General features: G+C 45.4%; 1 protein-coding gene across 7 annotated transcripts in view; it reads left to right on the forward strand.

Moving 5' to 3' along the window:
• The window catches only part of vps4a (vacuolar protein sorting 4 homolog A), a 157,370-nt gene that overhangs the window by 20,025 nt on the left and 110,289 nt on the right, over positions 1 to 27,056 (forward strand). For 6 of the 7 annotated variants that reach the window (XM_068650944.1, XM_068650940.1, XM_068650945.1 and 3 more), the window contains 2 exons: positions 8,400 to 8,519; positions 19,074 to 19,230. In XM_068650944.1, coding sequence (XP_068507045.1) covers positions 8,400 to 8,519; positions 19,074 to 19,230 — 277 coding nt within the window. The remainder of the gene's footprint in view (positions 1 to 8,399; positions 8,520 to 19,073; positions 19,231 to 27,056) is intronic. The other variant, XM_068650942.1, reaches the window with a different exon arrangement.

A 27,056-nucleotide genomic window follows, 5' to 3' on the forward strand; every position in this document is an offset into this window, starting at 1 on the left:
AGAGATTCGCTCACTCCAACTTATTTTGCAAGAACCACACGGGAGACAAGCAAGTCCTTTTAGACACCTGCAGGTGGAGAGTTCACCCGTTGAAGGAATGAAGTCTAAACTCTCCCTCCTGCAAGGGCATATTTATTAAGAGAAACAGAGTGGGGATAAGAGTAGGCTGAATAGGAAGCCCTTGTCCTCGAGTCAAAACATATCAGGGGGTGTTTTACGACCTTGTGTAGGATGGGACAAGCTATTTTATTTATTACCGGTTGCATTCCAACATAATCATACGATAAGGATAATCTGAAAAACCCTGACATCTCCCTCCTGTTTTATCATAGTATGATTATGTCACCCCAAACAACAAAGGCAAGCAAGAAAATATAAGGAAGAAAGAAGAATAGTAAAAATAAAAAACAACAAACAATGATAGCAACGATTTCCAGTGAAGATGAGGTTTTCCCTCAATACCCCAGATCAAACTTATTGTGTAAGCGAAAAACCTGCTGGCCAGATATTAGCAGGAAAAGTCTCACACGGTCCCTCTGCCTTAGGCGACCAGAATGCTATAAATAAAAAAAGAAAAACACAGAAACCGTGCATCATTGTATCCATTAATTGCGAAGCATTTTTGATGGTCAAATCATCAAGTTTCTGTAAAACATGCTCAACAGAACAGCATCTACGCAATCCACGTCTCATTATCATTATCACATCTGTCACGTCTAAGAAGTTGTATATGTGCTCGTGTTTTCGTCAGCTGATGATGTTCTAGTCTGTAGGTGTGGTCTGTCACACACACTGGCGCACACTCGTATCCAGTTGGCAGGCAGCATCGGACAACTCTTGTGACCACAAAACCACGATCCGTTCTGAACAGGCACGTGCACTCATAGGATGCAGGTGAGGCAGTGCTTTTGAACTTCTGGACGAAGTAGGTCCCGTCCGATGGTGCAGCCATGTTGGTAGTAGAGCCCTTACACCTTGAAAACGGCTCTCTCATCCTGGCACACAGCGGCGATGTCCAAAGCTCCCATCCAGTCTCCTCCTGGAGAGCAGTCATCGTTAACGCAGACGTGGGTCACGTTACCTTGGATGTAACGTGTAATTCACTCCAGCTGGTCTCTCTGTGTAGGCCACTTGTGGTATTGTTCATCCCCTAACAGTCACATTGAGATTTGCCCAGAATAGCTGATCACAGGCACCGTCTGCAAGTCCAGGGCGGTAAGGGTCGGCATCTTTGACTGTGACAGCACGGTGTTGATATCCAACTCCTGGATGCCGTGTCCCTGTAAAACAATGCTCTAGACTTTCTTGCTACGTTTCACACAATAATAATAATGAGTAAATCATCAGGTACCTCTCGTGCATACACTCCAACAAACGTTAAGCAGATGTGAGATAACTTGCATGAAGTCTACTTAACCAAACATTGAGTAAATATGGGATAACTTAAAAACCGTCCTGGTCAACAACAATTCATAAATAGAAACTACAAGGTATAATAGATAAAGAACTTCTCTTTAGCTAGACAAAGAACAAAAGTGTTCTGTTCATAACTAGTGAGGGCCTCACACAGATAAGACAAGGAAGGGAGTATAAGAACTCCCTCAAACCTGGCAGATGTGTTGGCCTTGAGCGAAGGTATGAGACCTCCGGTTCAGGCTGGCCAGCGCTTCTACAAAACTAATTATCCTGACATTTCCCCACTGTTTATCACATATTTGCTCAAATTCACACTTCATCGTAAATAACCCCTTTCCTCGACTCTCAGTCGTCGGATCACATTCATGAGGACAAATATGTTTACACCAAAGGATAAATGTTGCGATGTCATCATTCATAATCCCACAGATCTGGGAAAAGTCTGGTAACATAGATGCAGGAAGTTTGCCATCAACATCATCACGTTGCCGCTCAGACATTAGGTATATCTGAGCAATCTCGTCCTCCATGGGCGATATTACTGTAGTGGCGAGACAATTAAACAGAGCACGAAGACACGGTATGCAACATCCATACAAGGTGAGCATAGCAGCAATACTGCAACTGATGGTAAAATTGAGGACACAATGGCGTTATACTTCCCAAAAGCCGTCATCCACTTGTAGTGCTCTTTCATCCTCGTTTTGAGGGATCGCAGGCCTGCAATCCGTCAGGCTCCCATCAGGGGCGGTGTTGTTGGGGATGAAGGTGCAGCATTGTTCTCCAAACATTGCGCAGACGCCTCCTTTCTCAGACAACAACATGAGCATTGTGGTTCTGGATCGACATTAGGGAAGGCGTGGCTAGCTGTTGATGCACTGCCTCGAGCCCCGCTTGTGTCCGTTTGCCCAATTTCTGCATGTTGTAATGGATGTAATTTATCCTGTCTACGTTCTTGTTCATCGTTCACCAGCAGCAAATGGAGGACTCCCATCCTGCTGCAATTTGGTCATTTAATTCTTATTAATCAGGAACTCCTCTAGGGACTCCAATTGCATCAATTTCGGTCAGATCATCGTCTCCTCTCAAATTTAAAGATATTTTGGTTTTTACCAGCTTTTTTCCCAGATCTTGGCATGTTGATGTATATACAATTTCGCTTGACTACATTCTTTGAAAGCAATGGCTTCTTTTTTTTCTTTTTTTCTCTCAATGGATATTATATAGAATACTCTGTCACACATTTCACAATCCAGTAGACGTGACAGATTTCACACAATCTTTAGTCAATGGCAACGGTACAACATAAATAATTGGTCGCAAATCCATACATATGACATATTCATTTTTTTCTGTCTTTGCAGCTTGTTTTGCCATAAGCGATCAATTGTTTCTTTTTTCAGTTACTCTTATAGTTAGTTACCTGAAACAAATTATCCACATTCATTCTAGATATTCATCCCATTCTTTAACATCTACAGCGGTTGTTGACAAAGTACACATATAAACATCATACTTTCATGGCGGTCCAGATCCGACACAGCAGATCATCCTGCAAAGGTCAAATTGATCTTTTAAATTGATACAATGCAGCATAATTTTTGGGGTGACCTATATAAGTTGCCCACACATCTCTCCCCTATTCATTATGACTCCTAGTACCCACAAATACCATATTGTTGAAGGTAACAAAATGGCAACAAAGATAGCCACCCAACATGCAATAACGTCATTGTTCCATTTTCTTGTTCCCGGCATTTCTCTAAGAGGTAAGGCTTCTTTTGGCTTACTTTCTGCGATTGAACGTTACCTCAAAAGAAATGACCTTTCTGCTATTTTAATGGCAGTTGGTGTAGTTATCAAGATTCAACATGGCCCTTCCCCCTTGGAAGAACACCAGTGTTTCGTTTTCAATGCTCTTAATGAGAACGTGGTTTGTTCTTTTTGCCTTTTAAATATTTTTCTCATGTAATCTGCAAAATTTTAATCATCCTTAGTTTCCCACTTGGATTCAAAACATGGTAATCTATATTGTCACCCAAACATTTTTTTATACGGGGTTAAACCCACAGTACTTGTAATATTTATGTACAGTTTGACCAGGTCTAAACATTTTGTCCATGATCTTCCAGTTTTTTATCCAAGCACATCTTCACACTTTATACCAGTCCTGTCATGAGAATTAATTTTTGAAATCCCATATCTCGGTATCATTTCTTTCCATCACGTTTTTGCCACTGTTAAGGCATTCAGTGTTTTTGTTTTTGTTGAAACAAACTCTACAATTTTTTTTTTGTTTTGTTTTGAAAATATTTTGAATATGAATCAAATCCATGTGTTGTATAAAGCTGACTGACCTGCCCCACTATCCCTCCTCTTGAGCCATGTGACACGCACCATGGCTCAATATTGGTGCCCATTTGCATAGGTTCTTTGGTAGGGTAGGTCATTTATAGATGCCATTCTCTAATCTTGCCCCTCTTTTCCTCCATAATTGAATTTCACTCCATGGACTTTTTTGCTGCACATCTTTAAAAATGTTTCAGTGATTTAATCTGCTTCTTGTGTGTATAAAATTTGAAGTGTCGTTTGCGCTGCAGCTTTGTGGTTCTGTCTGCAAGCTTGTTACCTCTTGACACCTTATCAGTCTCGTGTGTGTGTGTACTGCACACGTGCGTATAGCTACTTTGGCAATTGGACTGTTTTCACAACTAGCTTAGCAAGCAAATGGATGGCCTCCCCGAATGGGGAGCGACTCAGCTAGCAAATGATTAGACATTTTCACTTTCTTGCAGTTTCTTTAGTTACTTTTCAATCGTTTTCTCATTGTTTATCACAAGAATCTTAGAAATTTGAATACAAATCAAAATGTATGTTTTATTTTACTCAATTGTATGATTTAGAGAATCCATATGTAGTAAAGTGTTGTATTACTACATATGATTTCATCATCATTTAATTTGACTTTCTTTCGTAAACACTTCTTAATTTCTCATTTCACACATCTTCTACATGTGTTACTGGTTCTCCAGTTTTTTTTTCTCTAGTTAATTATCAATCCAAAAGCTACGTTTTCTTTTTAGCATTGAACCTGCTCAAAATCACTCTTTCATCAAAGTCGCTCTACTAATTTTCTATAGTAGTCACCAACGACTTCAACCATTCAACCTTTCATTCAGGCAATCATTCATCAATGCTCATCATATGCATCTCACACAGTCTCCAAAAAGGAGTCTTCTTATCACATTGGTCCCATTTCATCCACGCTCGCCACACAACATTCATATATCATTTTCAACTCAAGTTTCCTGGTAGAACAATCCACCAATTCAAAAAAAACTTAACTAAAACAAACAACTGGCAAATTAATCTGATTTTTTTTCTTTGTTTTTAAATTCGAAGAAGTCAATCTCTCAGATTTAGCTTGCATTTAGAACAGAACCAATCAATTATTCCTATTAAATGTAGCATTGCAAAATCTTAAATTCACAATTTCGCTTCTTCCAATTCCTGAAAGCATGTTCTGTCGGTTTTTTTTTTCTTCTTCGAATTTCTCATGTGGGCTCGACACTTAACATGCACTAGAGTGGATTAGTTTCTGCTCGCAAACAGATTTCTCTCTTTTCCTCTCATTTTTATCTGTCAAAATTGTTTCTGTTCTGCGGTGTAAATTGAATAGACAACAGTCTAGCACATTTCTTTATACTAAAAGTTTAGCCAATCTTCATCAATTTAACACATACGCACACACATGCACAGCTCTCGCGTGCGGAAGGTAGGTCCCAGCACCAATGATTCGTCACAGGCTGGCCATTTCCTGTGGTCGATCATGAGCTGGTCCCTCCCATGCACACAAGGACAGCACATTCTAATTTTATTTATTTATCTTCTAGAAGCAAGTTGCATTTCTTTACCACTTGATTTGCATATTTTAACTTCAGTGTAACACAATTTGATCCCTATTCATTTGTAATTGGGCATACAAACAGCATTGTCATACTTCTTGTGGGGACAGGGGCTCTAATAATCTAAAAAGATTTTTGATAACCTGACAATGACATGTTTTGCTGTCATATGGGAGAGGTTTCAGATCGTTTAAATTTCGATACATGATTTGCATAGGACCGGAAACTCCTCTTGCCCCTTGCTTGAGTCGCGGCTTGAGCTGTGGCCTTGCACCCGCTCACAGGGGCCTTATTGTCTCCTGGTCTGACTTGTGACCTCATCAGTTTTTATCTTTCTAGCTTTTGTCTCTTGAATTCGTTCTCATCTCTTTGTGAAGATTTCAACCACACACTAGCACTTCTACCACTTCTTCCACATTTCAAATTTCCTTGTACTCCATACTTTTTCTTCCACTTCAGCATGTATTGCATACAATTAAGAAATCTACTTGCCATGAACTTCTCATCGCAAAGAAGAGCAGAGCAAGAGATTTACTGTTCTTATTTCCCATCTTAATTTTAGTAGTTTAAGGTTTTACAATTTTTTTTCATTTTTTTTTTTCTTTGAGGATCCTCAATGCAGGTTTAAATTGACCGTTCAACAGATTACTAGCCTGTTTTATTGCCGTGGATCAACGATAGAACTGCTTTTTAGTCAATTTATCCTACCAGTCACACACTCAATCACACAAACTCCAGCGCTTTTTTAGGCCTATCCAGGGATGGGTGTAAAACCCTCCCAAACAGCTTTGGAAAAACGAACAAAAGAAAAAATCTACGCCCTTCTTCAATTAAGAAAAAGAAGCTCTGTTTTTCTTAGCCCGTTTCTTCCACTGGGACTTGAACCCAAGCTGTTCTTTGGCTTGGAAAAACATACAAAGAAAAATGTACGCCCTTCTTTGATTAACGTTCCTTCCACTGGGACTCTAACCCAAGCCAGATCCCTCAGCTCGGAAGAACAGACAAAGAAGAGTCCACGCACCTATTCGATGAACAAAAAAGAAGCTCTGCTTTTCTTAGCCTGTTCATTCCACTGGGACTTGAACCCAAGCAGGCTCTCGTGCACCTCTACATTTTACGCATTTCACAACAACACAATCACACAACTTCTGGCCTTTAACTTACTTGTCCCCTGGTTCGTTGCACTGCCGGGTCCCGTCAATCCACCTCTGTCAGACGAAGGCAAACCTAAGATGCTGGCCCAGCGAAGAATTCTCTTCCCAGGACTTTCTCCTCCAGGTACTCCTAATGGACGCTGGCTTGTCGACAATGCAACACGTCCTTCTTCGTCAGACAGATAGTGGGTATGAGGGGTCCCGGGTTTCGGCACCAAAATGTTAGAGATTTGCTCACTCCAACTTATTTTGCAAGAACCACACGAGAGACAAGCAAGTCCTTTTAGACACCTGCAGGTAGAGAGCCCACACGTTGCTGTGCGTGCAGCGATGTTCGAATGGAGGTCTGAAATCAAGGACATATTTATTAAGAGAAACAGAGTGGGGGGAAGAGCAGGCTGAATAGGAAGCCCTTGTGCTCTAGTCAAAACATATCAGGGGATGTTTTACGACCTTGTGGAGGATGGGACAAGGTAGGTTATTTATTACCAGTTGCATTCCAACATAATCATACGATAAGGATAATCTGAAAAACCCTAACATCTGTCCTGGGACGGTGGATGGGGCTCGGACATGGCTTTTACGCACGCTCGGTCCTACTCTACGGAGCTCTCTTTCACCTCCGTGGATGGAAGTCGGGGGTCGGCGCTCGGCCGGGTGGCTCTCCGGGGACGGTGGATGGGGCTCGGACATGGCTTTTACGCACGCCCGGTCCGATTCTATGGAGCTCTCTTCCACCTCCGTGGCTGGAAGTGCCACCTCCGGGGATGGAAGTCCACGCCGCCACACACCTGGAAGTCGACGCCGGTGCTTGGGGCCGTGTGGTGGTGAACTATTTATGTTATAGTTATTTGATATATTTTATTTCGTAAAGCAACTTGTATATGTTTTTATCGTTACGCTTCAGTACTTGTTGGCTCGTTGAACTCTTGTTTTGTTTTGTTGTGTTGTTTTGTGTGTCTTTGGCATGTGGAGAAATTGACAATAAAGCTGACTTTGACTTTTACCAAACCCACGTCTTTCCTTGTACTTTGTTAACGCCGTAATATAGTTATATACTAGATCTGTGGAATAATGACGAGGCTGACGTCAGGGTGCACGCGCGGCGTTGTTGACAAAGGACGAGGAATTTGATCAATGGATTTAATGATTTGGAATGACACAGATGGTTTGATAATGTTGTTTATATGATAGTTATTTGATATATACTTTATATATCGTCATAAGGGTCTGTGGAATATTTAGAATATTTAGACGTCAGCGGCGCGGCGCATTATCGTTTCCATAAAGGACAATTGATGGAATTAATGAATTGGAGTGACACAGATGGTTCTATAAACGTGTTATTTATGTAATAGTTATTTGAATAACGCTGAATGTTTCGTCAGGCCCGTTCTCAGCTCTTCGTTTGTGTTTGTCACGTTAGCATACCTATCGTTTAGCCTGTTGTTGCTCTTTCATGTCTGTTCTTGGTGTTGGATTTTGTCGAATAAATTTCCCCCAAAATGCGACTTGTACTCCGGAGTGACATATGTTTTTTTTTCATGTTATTGTGCATTTTATGGCTAATGCGACCTATATTCCGGAGCGACTTTTAGTCCGAAATTTACGGGAATTAGTCTCAATATTATTTTGATCTCATATCAGATAAAGGTCCCCAACTAAAATTTTAATTCTAGTACATTACAAAATTATGTTGCTTGACTAATTAGTTAATTACACCAACAGAATATTTGAAATACACATTTTTATTCGTGAGGTGTGCTTGATAAATAAAATTTAAAAGAAAAACGGGACAAGCAAACCAATTAGGCAAGGTGCATTATTCAAAAATACAATAAAAAATCGGTCAACACTCGACAGCAATATCCAAATTTCAAATCCTACAAGTTAATCAAGCATGAACTCTGACGTCTGTGTCCAGGTGCAATAGTTATGGAGAAGCCCAATGTGAGGTGGACGGATGTGGCTGGGCTCGAGGGAGCCAAGGAAGCTTTAAAAGAGGCTGTCATCCTACCCATCAAATTCCCTCACCTCTTTACAGGTACGACACCTCGAGTGGAAAAATTATCCTTTTGACCAAGACCTGCAAAAAATGGCAGGAATGTGTAGCACCTGGAGACATATAAAAAAAAAAATCCATTGCATCCAAAATCTAAAATGAAAAGGAAAGAGTTATGAATTTTTGAATGTTCAATTTTTAACCCATTTTTACACATTTTCACAGATCATACTTTGGCACACTTGTCCTACCTAAAGGCTTCATCCGATTGATTTGAAAAATACCGAAAGAACGGTAAAAAATATTAAACCGATGCAATATAAAGAATATCTAACTTAGAAATGGCATGGTGCCATTTTGACTATTGACATGTTCTGAAAGGCGGTGTGAAATGTTAGCACCCTAGTGTTTTCTTTCAATGTTTTGCCTTTGAAACCCCTTTAGTAAGAGGAAATGTCCAAATACTGCACTAGGGTTAATGTAACATTCAGCCTTTCCCATAAAATTCCATGGGATATATATTTTTATCCTATCACAAATTAGTACCAGTTTGGACAGACCAAGCTGACAGAAAAAAATAGCTTGGTAGCAATTTTAGCATTGACAGGAGAAAGTGTCATCTTGCAGCATGGCTAATAATGGAACACAACTGTCTGTGTAAACAGATGAGACAAAAAAACTGTGGTGTGCTGTTTAATATTACCTACTAATGTGCAGACAATTATTAATTAAACACTCACATCCACCTCCTGTTTCTTTTTTAATCCTCTTTTTTTAAAAATCTTCTTTTTGGTGCCTTGATAGTTAAGTTGTTTCAATAAAGTTTTGTTTTGATTGACATATTTTTCGACACCTGCTAGTAGGGGGTTCCCCGACGTCCCACGTTTCATTGCAAAGGTGTTTTCAGAGTACTGTACTGTACTATACTTGATGTAGACCAATATCAACCATTTGGGTGGAGCCCACCAGCTTGCACTGCTGGACACACGAGCAGGGGAGGGGAACCTTCGTCACAAGCAGGTTGCACGGCCACGGAGGGAAACACTTTGGGAGGCTGTGCAGTGTGCAGCAAGGAGGAGACGTGTTGCGTCACATTCCCCACAGTATAAACAGTGTTTACTTCACTGTAAAATCGGGAGATTAGCGACAGAAATGACAGATTGGGGGCAGGCGGAAGATAGGGTTGAAAATCGTGAATGTCCGGCCCAAATCGGGAAAGTTGGCAAGTATGAAAGTTGCGAAAATAAAAATGACAAAAGAATTATATTAATTTAAAATATTAGGAAATTCTTAATCAGAAAGTAACGTTTTAAACAAACATTTAACATTAGCACACAAACATTGTTTAGGACTATTTAGCATACAAACAATGACAACTATTACTGTGCCATCTACTGTAATGCAGAATTGAGCAGGTGATGATAATTTTAATGGCCAGATACGCAGCTGTGTAACCTCTATGAAGTTTGGATACAGAATTAAACCATTCTGATGTTAAAAATGGACGCTATTTTATTCAAAGAGATTAATACCTGCATTAATATGATTATGTGAGCATACTGCATGTCAATATATGTACATACAATGTACACTAGTACCTCTACTTACGAACTTAATTGGGTCCGCAGTCAGGTTTGTAAAAAGAAAGGTTTGTGAGTAGAAGCAACGTTTCCCATAGGAGTCAATAATGCATGCAGGACTATCCCAAAAGTCACACTTCTTGCCCTATTTTTCCATTTAAAATATACACGCACAAAAAAACGACAGTTTTATTTCTGCCTTTTCAAAACTTTAAAACAAAAAATAAATGTCATTTTATTCTTGACTTCCTAACTTTGGGAGTTTCTAGTCAAGTCAAGTCAAGTTTATTTGTATAGCCCTAAATCACAGACAGTCTCAAAGGGCTTCACATAGCCAAAATTGACAATTATTCTCAAAGCATCCCCTGATCATAAGCTCCCAAAAGGGCAAGGAAAAACTCAAAAAAACCCTGCCAGGGGAAAATGAGAAACCTTGAGAAGGGACCACAGATGGAAGGATCCCCCTTTCAGGATCACCAGGTTGTAATGGATGCAGAGAGTGCACAAGTAATACATAATATGAAAATCAATGAAAAAAAAAAAAAAGGATGTCCGAGGTGCCCTCGATTGTCCTGGCAGTGTCCTCAAGGGGGCCAAGCCGCAGCTCCCCCATCCCGAACTGGTCCCCGAGAATCCAGCCAGCCGCTATCAGCTTTTGAGCCACCTAACCCCCTCCCCAGCCGGGGAGGAGGTGGGCAGAGAGAACAGAACAAACTCCGGCCAAATCGGCCATCACAAGTTAGTTAAAGGCCATCTCATAGAAATGTGTCTTTAAACGCGTCTTAAATGTTTCTACTGACGTAGTAGTTCTAATATCCATTGGTAGGGCATTCCAAAGCTCTGGAGCCCGAATAGAGAATGCTCTAGACCCTGCAGACATTTTCTTGGCCCTCGGTATAACTAAAAGACTAGCGTTTTGCGAACGAAGGTTACGAGACGGAACATAAGGAACGACTAGGTCGACGAGATATGAAGGCGCTAAGCCATGCAGTGCTTTATAGGTTAGTAGAAGAACCTTGAAGTCACATCTTAAATGGACCGGGAGCCAATGTAATTCTGCTAATATTGGGGTAATGTGATCAAATTTTCTTGACCGTGAGAGCAGCCTCGCAGCGGCATTTTGCACTAACTGTAGACTTTTAATACTGGATTTAGGAAAACCAGAGAATAATACATTACAGTAGTCCAGGCGCGACGTGACGAACGCATGTATAATAGTTTCCGCATCCCCGGTCGAGAGGATAGGACGGATTTTAGCAATATTACGAAGGTGAAAAAACGCAATCCTGGTTATATTCTTAATGTGTTTTTGAAAAGAGAGCGTTTGGTCAAATATTACCCCGAGATTAGTTACCGTATCACTCTGAGTGATAGTACGGTTATCTATAGTTATAGTGGTTTCCTTAAATAAATGTTGATAACGAGTAGGACCAATTATCAACATCTCAGTTTTATCCGGGTTAAGACGAAGGAAGTTGAGAGACATCCATTGCTTAATCTCCGCAAGGCACGCCTCGAGATTACAGCAGTCCTGTGGATCTGTCATCGATAACGGCATATATAATTGGGTGTCATCCGCGTAGCATTGAAAACTAATATTATATTTACGTATTATGTCCCCAAGCGGAATCATATAAATATTAAATAAAATCGGTCCGAGTACCGATCCCTGTGGGACACCACACGTAACATTATAAAGCTCAGAGGACGTATTACCATGGACCACTCGGTGCGTCCTGCCTGATAGATAGGAATTGAACCAGCTTAGTGCTGACCCTGAGATACCAACACAACTTTTAAGACGCCCTAATAAAATATCGAAGTCTACAGTGTCAAAGGCAGCACTAAGATCAAGTAGTAACAATACAGACGACGTATTTGAATCCATAGCTATGAGGAGATCATTAGTCACTTTAGCAAGTGCTGTCTCTGTAGAATGATTAGCTCTAAAACCAGACTGAAAAGAGTCATATCGATTATTAGCGACCATGTAATCAATAAGCTGCTGTGCTACTACTTTTTCAAGAAGTTTTGCTATGAATGGGAGGTTTGAAACTGGCCTATAATTACTGAGACAGTCCGGGTCAAGATTTGCTCGCTTAAGTAGTGGTTTAATAATAGCGGTTTTAAAGGCTATTGGCACTATCCCAGAGGAAACAGACAGATTGATTATATTTAAGACGGACGGTCCTAAAATTGGAAATAATTCTTTAAGTAGTTTGGCTGGAAGCGGGTCGAGTAAACATGTTGTTTGTTTAGCCGTACTAACCAATTTTATAAGCATTTCAAGGGACACGCTTTTAAAATTTGAGAGGGTTATTGCATGATCCCCAGCGCTAGTAACCGGCGGAGCGATTGGCATGGTATTCTTGATCTCGTCCCTAATGGACTCAATCTTTTGAGCAAAAAATTTCATAAACTCGTCAGCTGAGTGGAAGGAGCTATCGGGGGTCGGCTGGCGCAGAGTTAGCTTTGCCACTGTATCAAATAAGTATTTAGGATTATTTTTATTAAGATTAATGACTTGCGAAAAATAACGAGTTTTTGCTAAAATAAGCGCATCTTTATATTTCAGGAGGCTGTCCTTCCATGCCTGATGGAAAACCTCAAGTTTGGTTAAACGCCATCTGCGCTCATGCTTTCTACATAATTGTTTAAACGTACGTGTTTCATCTGTGAACCACGGAGTTGGCCATCTACGGCGAGTTTTCAGACGTAGCGGTGCCACAGAGTCGATGGCTTTTAATAATGTCGCATTGAATTCATTTGTAAGATTATCGATAGAGCCACTGTACGCGGGAAACATGGCGGTTGCCGGCGACAGTAACTCAGATAGCACAGTTGCAGTCATGGAGTTAAAATTACGGCTGCTATAATTCTGATTGCTCTCTTGTCTTTGACAAGGAACTAAAATTTCAAATTTTATTAAAAAAGTAGTTTTCTACAATTGCTGAAAATACCCCCAAGAAGACAGAAAAAGTCAGGCTAATAAATTATTGTGTGCTTCCACGTACTCCTTGCAATGTGCTCACATACTCGTGTTAGATTATGTCCCAGTTCTTTATCTTTAATGCCCGCTATTATGTCCAAGTTCTTTATCTTTAATGCCCCCTATCATGTCCCAGTTCTTTATCTTTAATACCCGCTATGCTAAAAGTAATTACCAGGAGGCTGCCTTCTCAGTTTAACTATGCGAGAAAGATCAATATACAGCTGCGGAGCCTTCTGTGCGAGATTGCGGAAGAAGGTCTAACCCTCACCTCCAAAGTTCCTATTCTTATACTCTTGGCCGCCCTCCTGCAAGCGGGCATCTCTGCTTAACCTGTGTGATAATGCAGTCTTAACTGAGATCAACTCCTACATATGTGCAGTGTCATAAAGAAGGAAAAGCCATCGAAAGCAAGAGAAAAGACACAGTAAGATAAGGCATAGCTCAAGCTACCTTGCTAATCACATGTGCCAAAGAGTCCTATTCTAACACTTGTCATTACTTTGGGGGACAATTAAGAATTGAACTCAGTTGTGAGACTATCACTCTACGACAAAGCCATGTGAAAAAGTCATTAGGCAGTCAGGAACCACCATTGGCTAAAACAATAGATGTCTTGGAATCAACTTGAAAAAAGGGGTACGTATTCTCATAGGTTGACTTATTCTAATAGGGCTGATGTTAGAATGATTACCCCTGTAACTTTGCTTGTAGAGGGGGGCACCGATTCAAATTTCCTACACTTGGTGAAAATACCTCCAAAAACACAGAAAAAGTAAAGCGATGCTGCCATGATTGTAGGCGTTAATGAGTCGATGTACCACTGTATATTTATACACTCACTGTATATGAATAACAAAAGTTTCACTTGACTATTGGTGAATATTTTTGTCTATTTATACCTCCAATTGTGACTTAAATGGCCCTTATTTTTCCACAATAAGACATATTATCACATTCTAAACTGTCATAGGTAGTCGTCTACTATATCCAGCTATTATTACAGTAGGGATAATTAAAAGAAGAAATCTTATTTGAGTGACGGTGATTTGATTCTCTGTAGCTAAGCCCAAGCTTATGTTCAAACTGACTAGCACAGGGGTCCCCAACCCCCAGGTCCGTGGGACACTTGGTACCGGGCCACAAAGCCGCACAGAAAAAATATATATAATTTTTATCGACGATCAATTAATTCAGGTCAAGACGCTCGTCCCGGTCACGTGACATGTTTCCCCTGTCGAGCCCGCAAAGCTAGCAAAAATGAGTAAGAATTTATTTTGAAAAATATAAAGAACATTGGCGATTCTCTCCCAATTACATCCGTCGGTTCAGGTTAAGACGCTCGTCTCGGTCACGTGACATGTCACTTCAGTCGAGCCCGCGAAGCAAGCAAATATGAGCAAGAAACAGAGATGTTTGGAAAGCTTCTTGGGAAAGGGTAAAAAGCCCAATGAGGAGTCAGAAGAAGAAGAGGCTACGACTTCTAAGAAAAGGAAAGCTGCATTTAAAAGATAATTTCTGGAGTCCTACTTAAAATATGGATTTATCGCCACAGGTGCCAAGCCCACTGCATAATATGTGGCGACAGGCTAGCTAACGAGGCAATGAAGCCTTCAAAACTGCTTCAGCACATGGAGACCAAGCATCCTGTATTAAAAGACAAACCTTAACCACTTCAGGTGTCCGATGGGTGCCTAGATGGGACCGGCTTGTTTCTAAGACACAAGCTCAGTGCTCCCACTAATTCAACATAATTGTGTTTTATTTTTATGTCATTTATACTTGTTTTTATGCCAGTCGTATCATTTTATTTCATCGTATTTATGTATTTATTATAAATTTATTATTTATTTATATAAATGTATTATTTATAGAAAGGGCGGTCCGCGAAAATATTTCTGACACGTGACCGGTCCGTGGCGCAAAAAAGGTTGGGGACCACTGAACAAGCACATTGGCTTTCATAAACAAAAATACTTCTTGTTCTGTTTTATGAAGACTTCATTGGTGAGACATTAGGCAGGTGAACACGTGGTGTAGAAAATATAATATTCAGAAAAGCTTCCACCACTTTGTGTGTCCATCTTTACATTCGCTTTTTGTCCATCCGGAAATATTGCAAATAGTGAGGACAGGTACAGCACAACTAGTAAAGTGTACACTTGCAATTAGCTTATGAAGGATGCTGATGGCAAAACAGCCAACCAATCAGCGGTATTCAGCACAGCCCACTCCCTCAAAGCGGGTAGGTACAAATACCTCGAACCAAGTGGCCTGGAAGTACTTGGGTAGACCCTGCTGGAACCCTCCAGAACAGGAGCCCTTTTTGTGTGCGTGAGCAAACTACCAGGGTACAAAGAGAAGCTTGAGAATTGATTCCTGCAGGCTGAAAGCCCATTGTGTCTCTGTTTTTTCTAGGGTTACCATCATTCCACCCCTCCGCGAGTCGTCACCTTATCGTGGTGGAGGGGTTTGCGTGCCCCTATGATCCTAGGAGCCATGTTGTCGGGGGCTTCATGCCCCTGGTAGGGTCACCCATGGCAAACGGGTCCTAGGTGAGGGGCCAGACAAAGCACGGCTCACAAGCCCCTTATGATGAGTGATATAAATGGACTTAGTTTTCCCTCGCCCGGACGCGGGTCACCGGGGCCTCCCTCTGGAGCCAGGCCTGGAGGCGGGGCTCGAAGGCGAGCGTCTGGTGGCCGGGCCTTCGCCCATGGGGCCCGGCCGGGCATAGCCCGAAATGGAAACGTGGGTCCCCCTTCCCATGGGCTCACCACCTGTGGGAGGGGCCGAAGGGGTCGGGTGCAATGTGAGCTGGGCGGCAGCCAAAGGCGGGGACCTTGGCGGTCTGATCCCCGGCTGCAGAAGCTGGCTCTTGGGACATGGAATGTCACCTCTCTGGCTGGAAAGGAGCCCGAGCTGGTGTGTGAGGCAGAAAGATTCCGACTAGATATAGTCGGACTAGCCTCCACACACAGTTTGGGTTCCGGTACAAGCCCTCTCGAGAGGGGCTGGACTCTCTTCCACTCTGGAGTTGCCCACGGTGAGAGGCGTCGAGCAGGTGTGGGTATACTTATTGCCCCCCGGCTGGGCGCCTGCACATTGGGGTTCACCCCGGTGAACGAGAGGGTAGCCTCCCTCCGCCTTCGGGTGGGGGGACGGGTCCTGACTGTTGTTTGTGTCTATGCACCAAACAGCAGCTCAGAGTACCCACCCTTCTTGGGGTCCCTGGAGGAAGTGCTGGATAGCGCTCCTTCTGGGGACTCTATCGTTCTACTGGGTGACTTCAATGCTCACGTGGGCAATGACAGTGAGACCTGGAAGGGCGTGATTGGGAGGAACGGCCCCCCTGATCTGAACCCGAGCGGTGTTCTATTGTTGGACTTCTGTGCTCGACACGGATTTTCAATAATGAACACCATGTTCAAACATAAGGGTGTCCATGTGTGCACTTGGCACCAGGACACCCTAGGCCGCAGTTCGATGATCGACTTTGTAGTCGTGTCATCGGATTTGCGGCCGCATGTTTTGGACACTCGGGTGAAGAGAGGGGCGGAGCTGTCAACTGATCACCACCTGGTGGTGGGTTGGCTCCGATGGTGGGGGAAGATGCCGGTCCGACCTGGCAGACCCAAACGCTCTGTGAGGGTCTGCTGGGAACGTCTGGCAGAATCTCCTGTCAGGAAGAGCTTCAACTCCCACCTCCGGCAGAGCTTTTCCCACGTCCCGGGGGAGGCGGGGGACATTGAGTCTGAGTGGACCATGTTCCGCGCCTCCATTGTTGAGGCGGCCGACCGGAGCTGTGGCCGTAAGGTCGTTGGTGCCTGTCGTGGCGGCAACCCCCGAACCCGCTGGTGGACACCGGCGGTAAGGGATGCCGTCAAGCTGAAGAAGGAGTCCTATCGGGCCGTTTTGGCCTGCGGGACTCCGGAGGCAGCTGACAGGTACCGGATGGCCAAGCGGAACGCGGCTTCGGCGGTTGCTGAGGCAAAAACCCGGGCGTGGGAGGAGTTCGGTGAGGCCATGGAGAATGACTTTCGGACGGCTTCGAGGAAATTCTGGTCCACCATCCGGCGTCTCAGGAGGGGGAAGCAGTGCAACGTCAACACTGTTTACAGTGGGGATGGCGTGCTGCTGACCTCGACTCGGGACGTCGTGAGTCGGTGGGGAGAATACTTCGAAGACCTCCTCAATTCCACCTACACGCCTTCCATTGAGGAAGCAGGGCCTAGAGACTCTGAGGCGGATTCTCCAATCTCTGGGGTCGAAGTCACTGAGGTAGTTAAAAAACTCCTCGGTGGCAAGGCCCCGGGGGTGGATGAGATCCGCCCAGAGTTCTTAAAGGCTCTGGATGTTGTGGGGCTGTCATGGCTAACACGCCTCTACAACGTTGCGTGGACATCGGGGACAGTGCCTCTGGATTGGCAGACTGGGGTGGTGGTTCCCCTCTTTAAGAAGGGGGACCGGAGGGTGTGTTCCAATTACAGGGGAATCACACTCCTCAGCCTCCCTGGTAAGGTCTATTCAGGGGTGCTGGAGAGGAGGGTCCGTCGGGAGGTCGAACCTCGGATTCAGGAGGAGCAGTGTGGCTTTCGTCCTGGCCGTGGAACAGTGGACCAGCTCTACACCCTCGGCAGAATCCTCGAGGGTGCATGGGAGTTTGCCCAACCAGTCCACATGTGTTTTGTGGACTTGGAGAAGGCGTTCGACCGTGTCCCTCGGGAGGTTCTGTGGAGGGTGCTTCGGGAGTACGGGGTGCCAAGCCAACTGATAAGGGCGGTTCGGTCCCTGTATCACCGATGCCAGAGTCTGGTCCGCATTTCCGGCAGTAAGTCGGATTCGTTCCCAGTGAGGGTTGGACTCCGCCAAGGCTGCCCTTTGTCACCCATTCTGTTCATAATTTTTATGGACAGAATTTCTAGGCGCAGCCGAGGCGTTGAGGGGGTCCGGTTTGGGGACCTCAGCATCGCGTCTCTGCTTTTTGCAGATGACGTGGTGCTGTTGGCTTCTTCAGGCCGTGATCTCCAGCTCTCGCTGGAACGGTTCGCAGCCGAGTGTGAAGCGGTCGGGATGAGGGTCAGCACCTCCAAATCCGAGTCCATGGTCCTCGATCGGAAAAGGGTGGAATGCCCTCTCCGGATCGGGGATGAGATCCTGCCCCAAGTGGAGGAGTTCAAGTATCTTGGAGTCTTGTTCACGAGTGAGGGGAGGATGGAGCGTGAGATCGACAGGCGGATCGGTGCAGCGTCGGCAGTAATGCGGACCCTGTACCGGTCCGTTGTGGTGAAGAGAGAGCTGAGCCAAAAGGCAAAGCTCTCAATTTACCGGTCGATTTACGCTCCTACCCTCACCTATGGTCACGAGCTATGGGTCGTGACCGAAAGAACGAGATCTCGGATACAAGCGGCCGAAATGAGTTTTCTCCGCAGGATGTCCGGGCTCTCCCTTAGAGATAGGGTGAGAAGCTCGGTCATCCGGGAGAGACTCGGAGTAGAGTCGCTACTCCTCCACGTTGAGAGGAGCCAGATGAGGTGGCTCGGGCATCTTATCAGGATGCCTCCTGGACGCCTCCCTGGGGAGGTGTTCCGGGCATGTCCCACCGGTAGGAGACCCCGGGGACGACCCAGGACGCGCTGGAGAGACTATGTCTCTCAGCTGGCCTGGGAACGCCTTGGGATCCCCCGGGATGAGCTGGATGAAGTGGCTCGGGAGAGGGAAGTCTGGGAGTCCCTCCTAAAGCTGCTGCCCCCGCGACCCGACCCCGGATAAGCGGAAGAAGATGGATGGATGGATGGATGGATGGATGGACCATCATTCCAGTCCAGGCCTATGTCAAAATTTGTTTTGAGTTGTAAATAATTAAGTTGAACAACTATTTAAATGTGATATCTGATTTTCATAAATGTTCATTTTAATATTTATCATTGCTTTTGTTAGGTTATTTTTGTGAACATGGTGACCCCCCCCAAATATCAGCTTAGTACCAACAATAATGTGTACATTCGCATTTGTGTACAATCGCAGGTAAACGGACGCCATGGAGGGGCATCCTGCTGTTTGGTCCACCAGGAACAGGGAAGTCATACCTGGCCAAGGCTGTTGCCACTGAGGCCAACAACTCCACTTTCTTCTCTGTCTCCTCTTCAGACCTTATGTCAAAGTGGCTGGGAGAAAGTGAGAAGTAGGTTTACTTTTTTGCCAGGGTGATCTGACTGACTCCATTTTCTAAACTTATTGGTTTGGCGCAATTTTAAAGTTCAATTTGCTAGTTAGCGCAAAGTTAACTCCAGACATACAACAAGTGATTAAATTCCCTTAGATCAGGGGTCCCCAACCCCCGGTCCGTGGGTCACTTGGTACTGGGCCGCCAAGCTGCACAGAAAAAAAAAAAAAAAAATTTATCGACGATCAATTAATTCAGGTCAAGACGCTCGTCCTGGTCACGTGACATGTTTCCCCAGTCGAGCCCGCAAAGCTAGCAAAAATGAGTACGAATTTCATCCATCCATCCATCCATTTTCTGTACTGTTTGTCCTCACGGGGGTCGCGGGCGTGCTGGAGCCTATCCCAGCGGTCATCGGGCAGTAGGCGGGAGACACCCTGAACCGGTTGCCAGCCAATCGCAGGGCACACAGAGACAAACAACCATCCGCACTCACACTCACACCTAGGGGCAATTTGGAGTGCTCAATTGGCCTACCAAGCATGTTTTTGGGGTGTGGGAGGAAACCGGAGAAAACCCACGTGGGCTCAGGGAGAACATGCAAACTCCACAAAGGGAGGGTCGGAGGTGTAATCGAACCGGCGCCCTCCTAACTGTGAGGCGGACGTGCTACCCGGTACGCCACCGAGCCGCACAGAGTAAGAATTTATTTTGAAAAATATAAAAAATTTGGCAATTCTCTCCCAATTACATCCGTCGGTTCAGGTCAAGACGCTCGTCTCGGCCATGTGACGTCACCTCAGTCGAGCCCGCGAAGCAAGCAAATATGAGCAAGAAACAGAGATGTTTGGAAAGCTTCTTGGGAAAGGGAAAAAAGCCCAATGAGGAGACGGAAGAAGAAAAGGCTACGACTTCTAAGAAAAGGAAAGCTGCATTTAAAAGAACATTTCTGGAGTCCTACTTAAAATCTGGATTTATCGCCAAGCACACTCTGCATAATATGTGGCGACAGGCTAGCTAACGAGGCAATGAAGCCTTCACTACTGCTTCGGCACATGGAGACCAAGCATCCTGTTTTAAAAGACAAACCTTAGCCACTTCGGGTGTCAATGTTTACGCTTAGATGGGACCGGCTCGTTTCTGAGAAAAAAGCTCAATGCTCCCACTAATTCAACGTAATGGTGAGTTTTATTTTCATGTCGTTTATACTTGTTTTTATGCCAGTCGTATCATTTTATTTCAGTGTATTTATATATTTATTATAAATATATCATTTATTTATATAAATGTATTATTTATTTAAATAAAGGGCGGTCCGCGAAAATATTTCTGACACGTTGGTGACCACTGCCTTAGATGACCGAAGATTATTTATTTACGTATTTATTAATTAATTCATTCATTTGAGCAGGATCAATGCACATTAATGAACATCAGTATAAAAACAAATTATTATTGTTTATAGCAACAAAGCTAGTTTTCATCCGTAGTCCCCAGGCAGGCCAGTACAAAAGAAATAAAATATAACATTCATATAAATATTCATTCATACATATGAATACATAAGAAAGAAAATATAAGAGTAACACAAGGGAAATGTAAGGAGTCTAGTGGTCACAAGACTTTTGTTTTCAGCCATAGTTTTGAGGTGAGTTCTAAAGCTGATCAGTGTAGAGCTCTCCTGGATATGCAGAGGAAGACTGTTTCAGATGCTTGCGGGCTAACCGTGATGTATGGTGGGAATTACTTCAGATGCTGAGTCAAATATTTGATAAAATTTCACATCGTATGTTGAAAAAATTGTATGTTTAAGCAATCATATGTAGAGGTTTGACTGTATTGATCCTTGCAGCTCACCAAAAGAGACATCCAAGACCGAGGATTTTACACTGTCAATGTGTACACGTAGTTTTCTTGAGGATGAGTATGATTTAAGAAAAATTGAAACAATTAAAAATGATCAACATCTCTGAAAACATTCCTTCAATCTAATTAAGGTTCCCAGGACTTCATCAAACCATTTCTCGTCTGTCTGCTCCTCGCTTCTCCCTGACCCTCACCCAACTACCAGTTCTACTGGTAATACGTCACCTTGTACCAGTTCTTTTAACTTTCGGGAAATACTACCTACAGTGGGGCAAAAAAGTATTTAGTCAGCCACCAATTATGCAAGTTCTCCCACTTGAAAGATGAGCGATGCCTGTAATTTTCATCATAAGTACACTTAAACCATGAGAGACCAAATGAAAAAAAAAATCCAGAAAATCACATTTTCAGATTTTTAAAGTATTTATCACACAGGCCTGGACATGCAGGGGCACACGTCTGTCACTCCAGGATTTGAGTACCTGGCGACGTAGTGTGTTACTGATAGTAGTCTTTGTTACTTTGGTCCCAACTCTCTGCAGGTCATTCACTAGGCCTCCCCGTGTGGTTCTGGGATTCTTGTGCACCGTTCTTGTTTGACCCTACGGGGTGAGATCTTACGTAGAGCCCTCGATCGAGGCCATTATTGATCAAATAATTATTTTCCACCATAATTTGCAAGTAAATTCTTTAAAAATCACACAATGTGATTTTCTGCATTTTTTTTCCATTTTGTCTCTTAGTTGAAGTGTATGATAAAAATTACAGCCATCTCTCATCTTGTAAGTGGGAGAACTTGCACAACTGGTGGCTGACAAATACTTTTTTGCCCCACTGTACCGAAGCGCAGAAAGGAACTTGTGAATTAAAAGTGAGCAGTGGTCCTGGACTTGATGGGGTTGAAAGTCATTTTCTCAAGCTAGCTGCCAATGTCATAATGTACCCTCTTGCTGATTTATTTAACCTGTCATTGGTCACCAGTCAATTACCACTTGTATGGAAATATGCACTCTTTACTCCTGTCCATAAAAGTGATGACCAGCTTGACTGCAATAACCTATTGGTTCTTGGGGACTTCAACGCCAGAGTAGGGACAGTCCATCAGACCTGGGAAGGAATCATTGGGTAGCATGGCATTGGCAAGTGCATGAGCAAGTCGTTCACTGCACATGACCTTATCACCAACATCATATTCTGGCTACCCACCCGTACGTAACAAGACGTCATGGATGCACCCTTGCTCTAAGCATTGGCATTCCATCGATTACACCATCACCAGGAAGAGGGATGGCTAGGCAGGAGGTCAGAGTGACCAAGGCTATGTGTGGTGCTGACTGCTGGACTGATCACCGGCTCATCATGTCCAAGCTCAAACGCCGCTTCCTGCCTGTGAGAAGACCCCCAAGGCCAAAAGACTGTGAAGAGACTGAACATCTCCAACTTGAAGAGCAGCAAAGTTGCAGAAGACTTCTCCAAAGACCTTGAGAGTAAACTGACATATACGGTGCACGATGATTGGGCCAGAACAGAGGAGCAGTGGTCAACCTTCAGAGATGTCAGCTGCTTCTGAACACATTGAACCTGCCACCCGTCGTAACCAAGATTGGTTTCACGAAAACGAGGACGGGATATAGGCGCTCCTGGCAGAGAAACAACTCCTTTGAGCACATCAGATCAACCCATCCTCACGAGGATGCCTTCAGAAATGCATAAAGAAAAATCCAGAAGAAGCTACGCGAGATGCAGGACAACTGGTTCAGCACCAAGGCAGATAAATCCAGGGCTACGCTGACAGCCACGATTCCAAACGTTTTTTTTACGACGCGCTGAAGGCGAAGTACGGACATCAGTCCTCCGGATCCTCGCCCCTCCTCAATGCAGATGGGACCCAGTTGCTGATTGAGAAGAATCAGATACTGGAGAGATGGGCTGAACATCTCAACAGCCTCCTCAACAACCTAACCTCAGTCAACGACCAAGCCATAGACAACCTGCCTCAAATAGAACCCTACCTTGACCGTGAAAACCTCCCCGCTGAAGAAGTCAGAAAGGCTGTCAAGCAACTCTCCTGTAGCAAAGCACCAGGATCCGACGCAATCCCTGCTGAAGTGTACAAGGCAGGAGGCCCTGCTATGATACAGACACTCTCTGCTCTTCCAGTCCATGTGGCATGAGGAAAATATCCCACAACAGTTAAGGGATGCCAATGTCATCCACATCTACAAAAGGAAGGGTAACCGCCAGTCTTGCAACAACCACAGAGGCATGTCCCTTCTGTGTGTGTGTGCGCGCGCGTGTGTGCGCTCGTGTGTGTGCGCTCGTGTGTGCATATCTCTGTGTGTGTACCCGTGTGTGTGTGTGTGTGTGTGTGTCTGTCTGTCTGTGTCTGTGTGTGATTTTAAGAAAACTTAATTACCCCAAGGGTCACGCCTTTGGCTGCTGCCCAGCTCACACAGCACCCGACCCATTTGGCCCCTCCCACAGGTGGTGAGCCCATCGGAGGGGGGACCCACGTCCTTTTGGGATGGGCCCAGCCAGATCCCATGGGTACAAGCCCACCAGGCGCTCACCAATGTGCCCCACCTCCAGACCTGCCTCTAAATGGGGGCCCCAGTGACTTGCGTCTGGGCAAGGGAAAACAATCCAGCGTCTGGGCTGCCTGTCCATTCCAGAAATCAGAAAACCTTTATTGTCATTCTACATAGTACAATGAAATTGGAGACCTCCATCCAGTGCATGAGGTAGATACGAGTAACATAGTCAAGTCAAGTAATCGACTAATAGAAAAGTAGATGAATAATCGGAAACAGTAGTGCGGACAAAGTGCAGTAGTAGTGCAGGAAAAAAAAGTGTCATCAGTGTCGGCTGGAGTTGAGGGCGGCTATGGCTTGGGGAAAGAAACTGTTTTTGAGTCTGTTTGTCCTGGTCTTCATTTGCCTGTAGCGTCTTCCAGAGGGCAACAGGTCAAACAGGGCGGAGCTAGGGTGGGAGCTGTCCGCTGAGATGGCCTTAGCCCTGCTGAGGCAGCGGGTAGTGTAGATGTCCGTAAGGGAGGGGAGAGGGCGGCCGATGATCCTCTGGGCTGCCTCCACCACTCTCTGCAGCTTCTCCCTGTCAGCGGCGGTGGAGCTGCCGAACCATACTACGATGCAGTAGGTCAGTAGACTCTCAATGGAAGATCGGTAGAAGGTCAGCAACAGGTCGGTGTTGAGGTTGTACCTCCTGAGGACTCTCAGGAAGTGTAACCGCTGCTGAGCCTTCTTGACGATGGTGGTGATGTTCTCTGACCAGGAGATCCGGTCAGAGATGTGGACGCCCAGGTACTTGGTGCTGTGGACCCTCTCCACCTGCTCGCCGTTGATGAAGGGGGGAGTTGGCTCAGGGCTGTGCCTTCTGAAGTCTATGATGAGCTCGTTGGTCTTCTTGGTGTTCAGAGCGAGATTGTTCTCAGAGCACCAGTCGACCAGCTCCAGGACCTCCTCTCTGTAGGCTACCTCATCGCCATTGGAGATGAGACCGACCACAGTGGTATCGTCAGCGAACTTGACAATCCGGTTGTGGTTGTGAGCCGGTCTGCAATCGTGAGTGTAGAGGCAGAAGAGGAGGGGGCTCAACACACAGCTCTGTGGGGAGCCGATGCTCAGCGTACGGGTGGAGGAGAGGCGGGAGCCAACTCTCACAGCCTGGAGTCGGTTGGTCAGAAAGTCATTAATCCAGGCACATGTGAGAGAGGGGAGTCCGAGAGTGTCCAGCTCTGTGGTGAGTCTGTCCGGGAGGATGGTGTTGAATGCCGAACTGTAATCTACAAAGAGCATCCAGACATAGCTCTGCTGCTGCTCCAGGTGGTTCACTGCACAATGGAGGGCTACGGCGATGGCGTCCTCTGTGGATCTGTTGGTCCGGTATGCAAACTGGTGGGGGTCGAGGTGTGGGGGAAGATAATCCTTGATGTGCTGAAGAACCAGCCTCTCAAAGCACTTCATGATCACCGGAGTGAGGGCCACTGGTCGGTAATCATTCAGGCTAGAGATGGCCGACTTCTTCGGCACTGGGATGATGGTTGAGGTTTTCAGGCAGGGCGGGACGGTTGCTAGGGCCAGGGAGCGGTTGAAGATCGTGGTGAAGGTGGGGGCGAGCTCCTCAGCGCATGCCCTCAGCACCTTGCCGGGGACCCCATCCGGGCCTGCGGCCTTTCTGGGATTCACTGCAAGGAGCACCTTTCTGACCTTGTGCTCCTGAACAGTGAGTGGAGTGATGTCAGAGCTGGGTGAGGGAGGGGGCAGGGCAGGGACAGGGGAGTGCTGCTGGGATGTTCCAAACCGAGCAAAGAAGCTGTTTAGCTCCTCTGCCAGCTGTGCGCCTTGGTCTTCGACTTGAGCGGCACTGCCCCTGAAGTTGGTGATCTCCTGGATGCCCTGCCACACCTTACGGCCGTTGTTGCTGGACAGGTGGGACTCGATGCGTTGTCTGTGGTCAGCTTTCGCCCGTTTGACTCCTCTCCTCAGCTCAGCTCTGGCAGCGCTGTACAGAGCTCTGTCTCCTGACCTGAAGGCGGTGTCGCGGGCTCTGAGGAGAGAGCGGACCTGGCTGCACATCCAGGGTTTCTGGTTAGGGAAGACCCGGATGGTTTTGGTCACAGTCACATTGCTGGCGCAGAACTGGATGTAGCCCAGAACTGTGTCTGTGTGTGTCCCCAGCTCCTGGTGGTCGAACAGGTCCCAGTCTGTCCGTTGAAAACAGTCTTTGAGTTTGTGGAGTGCATCCTCAGGCCAGGAGGTGATGGTCCTTAAGGTGGGCCTGAGTTTGCGTCTGAGGGGGGTGTAGTCAGGGAAGAGCAGGAGGGACAGATGGTCTGATTGCCCGAGGTGGGGGAGGGGAATAGCTCTGTATGCATGTTTGATGTTGGTGTAGACATGGTCCAGGGTGTTCTCACCCCGTGAAGCACACTTTACGTGCTGGTGGAAATTCGGCAGTACAGTCTTCAAGTTGGCCTTGTTAAAATCCCCCGCTACAATGTGGAAGCCATCAGGGTGAGCCCGTTGTTGTTCACTCACAGCTCTCAGCAGGAGAGAGAGTGCCGTGCTTACGTCAGCGTCGGGTGGAATGTAAACAGCAATGACGATAACAACAGCTAGCTCCCTCGGGAGGAAAAAAGGCCGGCACCTGACTGCCATGTACTCGAGGTCCGGACAGCAGTGGCTGCCTACGATGGTCGCATTGTTGCACCAGTTATCGTGCACATACATACAAAGCCCCCCACCTCTGCGTTTACTGGAGTCCAATGTTCTGTCCGCGCGTAGCAGGGAGCGGCTTGCTAGCTGCATGTGAGCATCGGGGATATCCGGGCGCAGCCAGGTTTCGGTTATAATAATCACACAACAGTCCCGGACGTAGTGGTTTCCCGTGAGCTGTAGATCCAGGTCATCCATTTTATGCAGCAGGGATCTGGCATTGGAGAGAAATAGGCTCGGGAGAGGCGACTTGTGCGGTTGTTTACGTAGCCTTAGCATTAGGCCAGACCGACAGCCTCGCTTTTGCTTCCTCTCTCTTCTTCGCCTGCGTCGCCTCCCAGACCCGACAACAATCCACTGAGACCCCGGCGGTCTCGCAATCTCGTCTGGGATGTTGTGCTTGCGGTGAAAGTCACTTGAAATAGGTATCCGTGCTTGGTATCCAATGTCCCTGAGCGAGTGGAAAGTGTACTTGGGATTCCCAGTACAGAGTGTGCCAAAGAGTGAAAATAAAAAAATATAGGCAAGGAAAAAAGAGCACTGGCGTGGAGAGCCGTAAGCCGCTGCGTCCGTGCGCGCCGCCATCTTGGAACATCTTGGCCTCCTATAAAAAAGGCTGAAATATTGTGCAGTTTTTTTTTAAAGTAAATAGATATGTAAAGTGATTTTCTTTCCCCTTACATCCTACTTTCTGTTTCACACATCTACTGTGGCAACCATGTTTTTTGTCGTTTTTACCATCTTTCT

The sequence above is a fragment of the Syngnathus scovelli genome, chromosome 6 (assembly GCF_024217435.2).
Source record: "Syngnathus scovelli strain Florida chromosome 6, RoL_Ssco_1.2, whole genome shotgun sequence".
NCBI classification, from domain to species: Eukaryota; Metazoa; Chordata; class Actinopteri; order Syngnathiformes; family Syngnathidae; genus Syngnathus; species Syngnathus scovelli.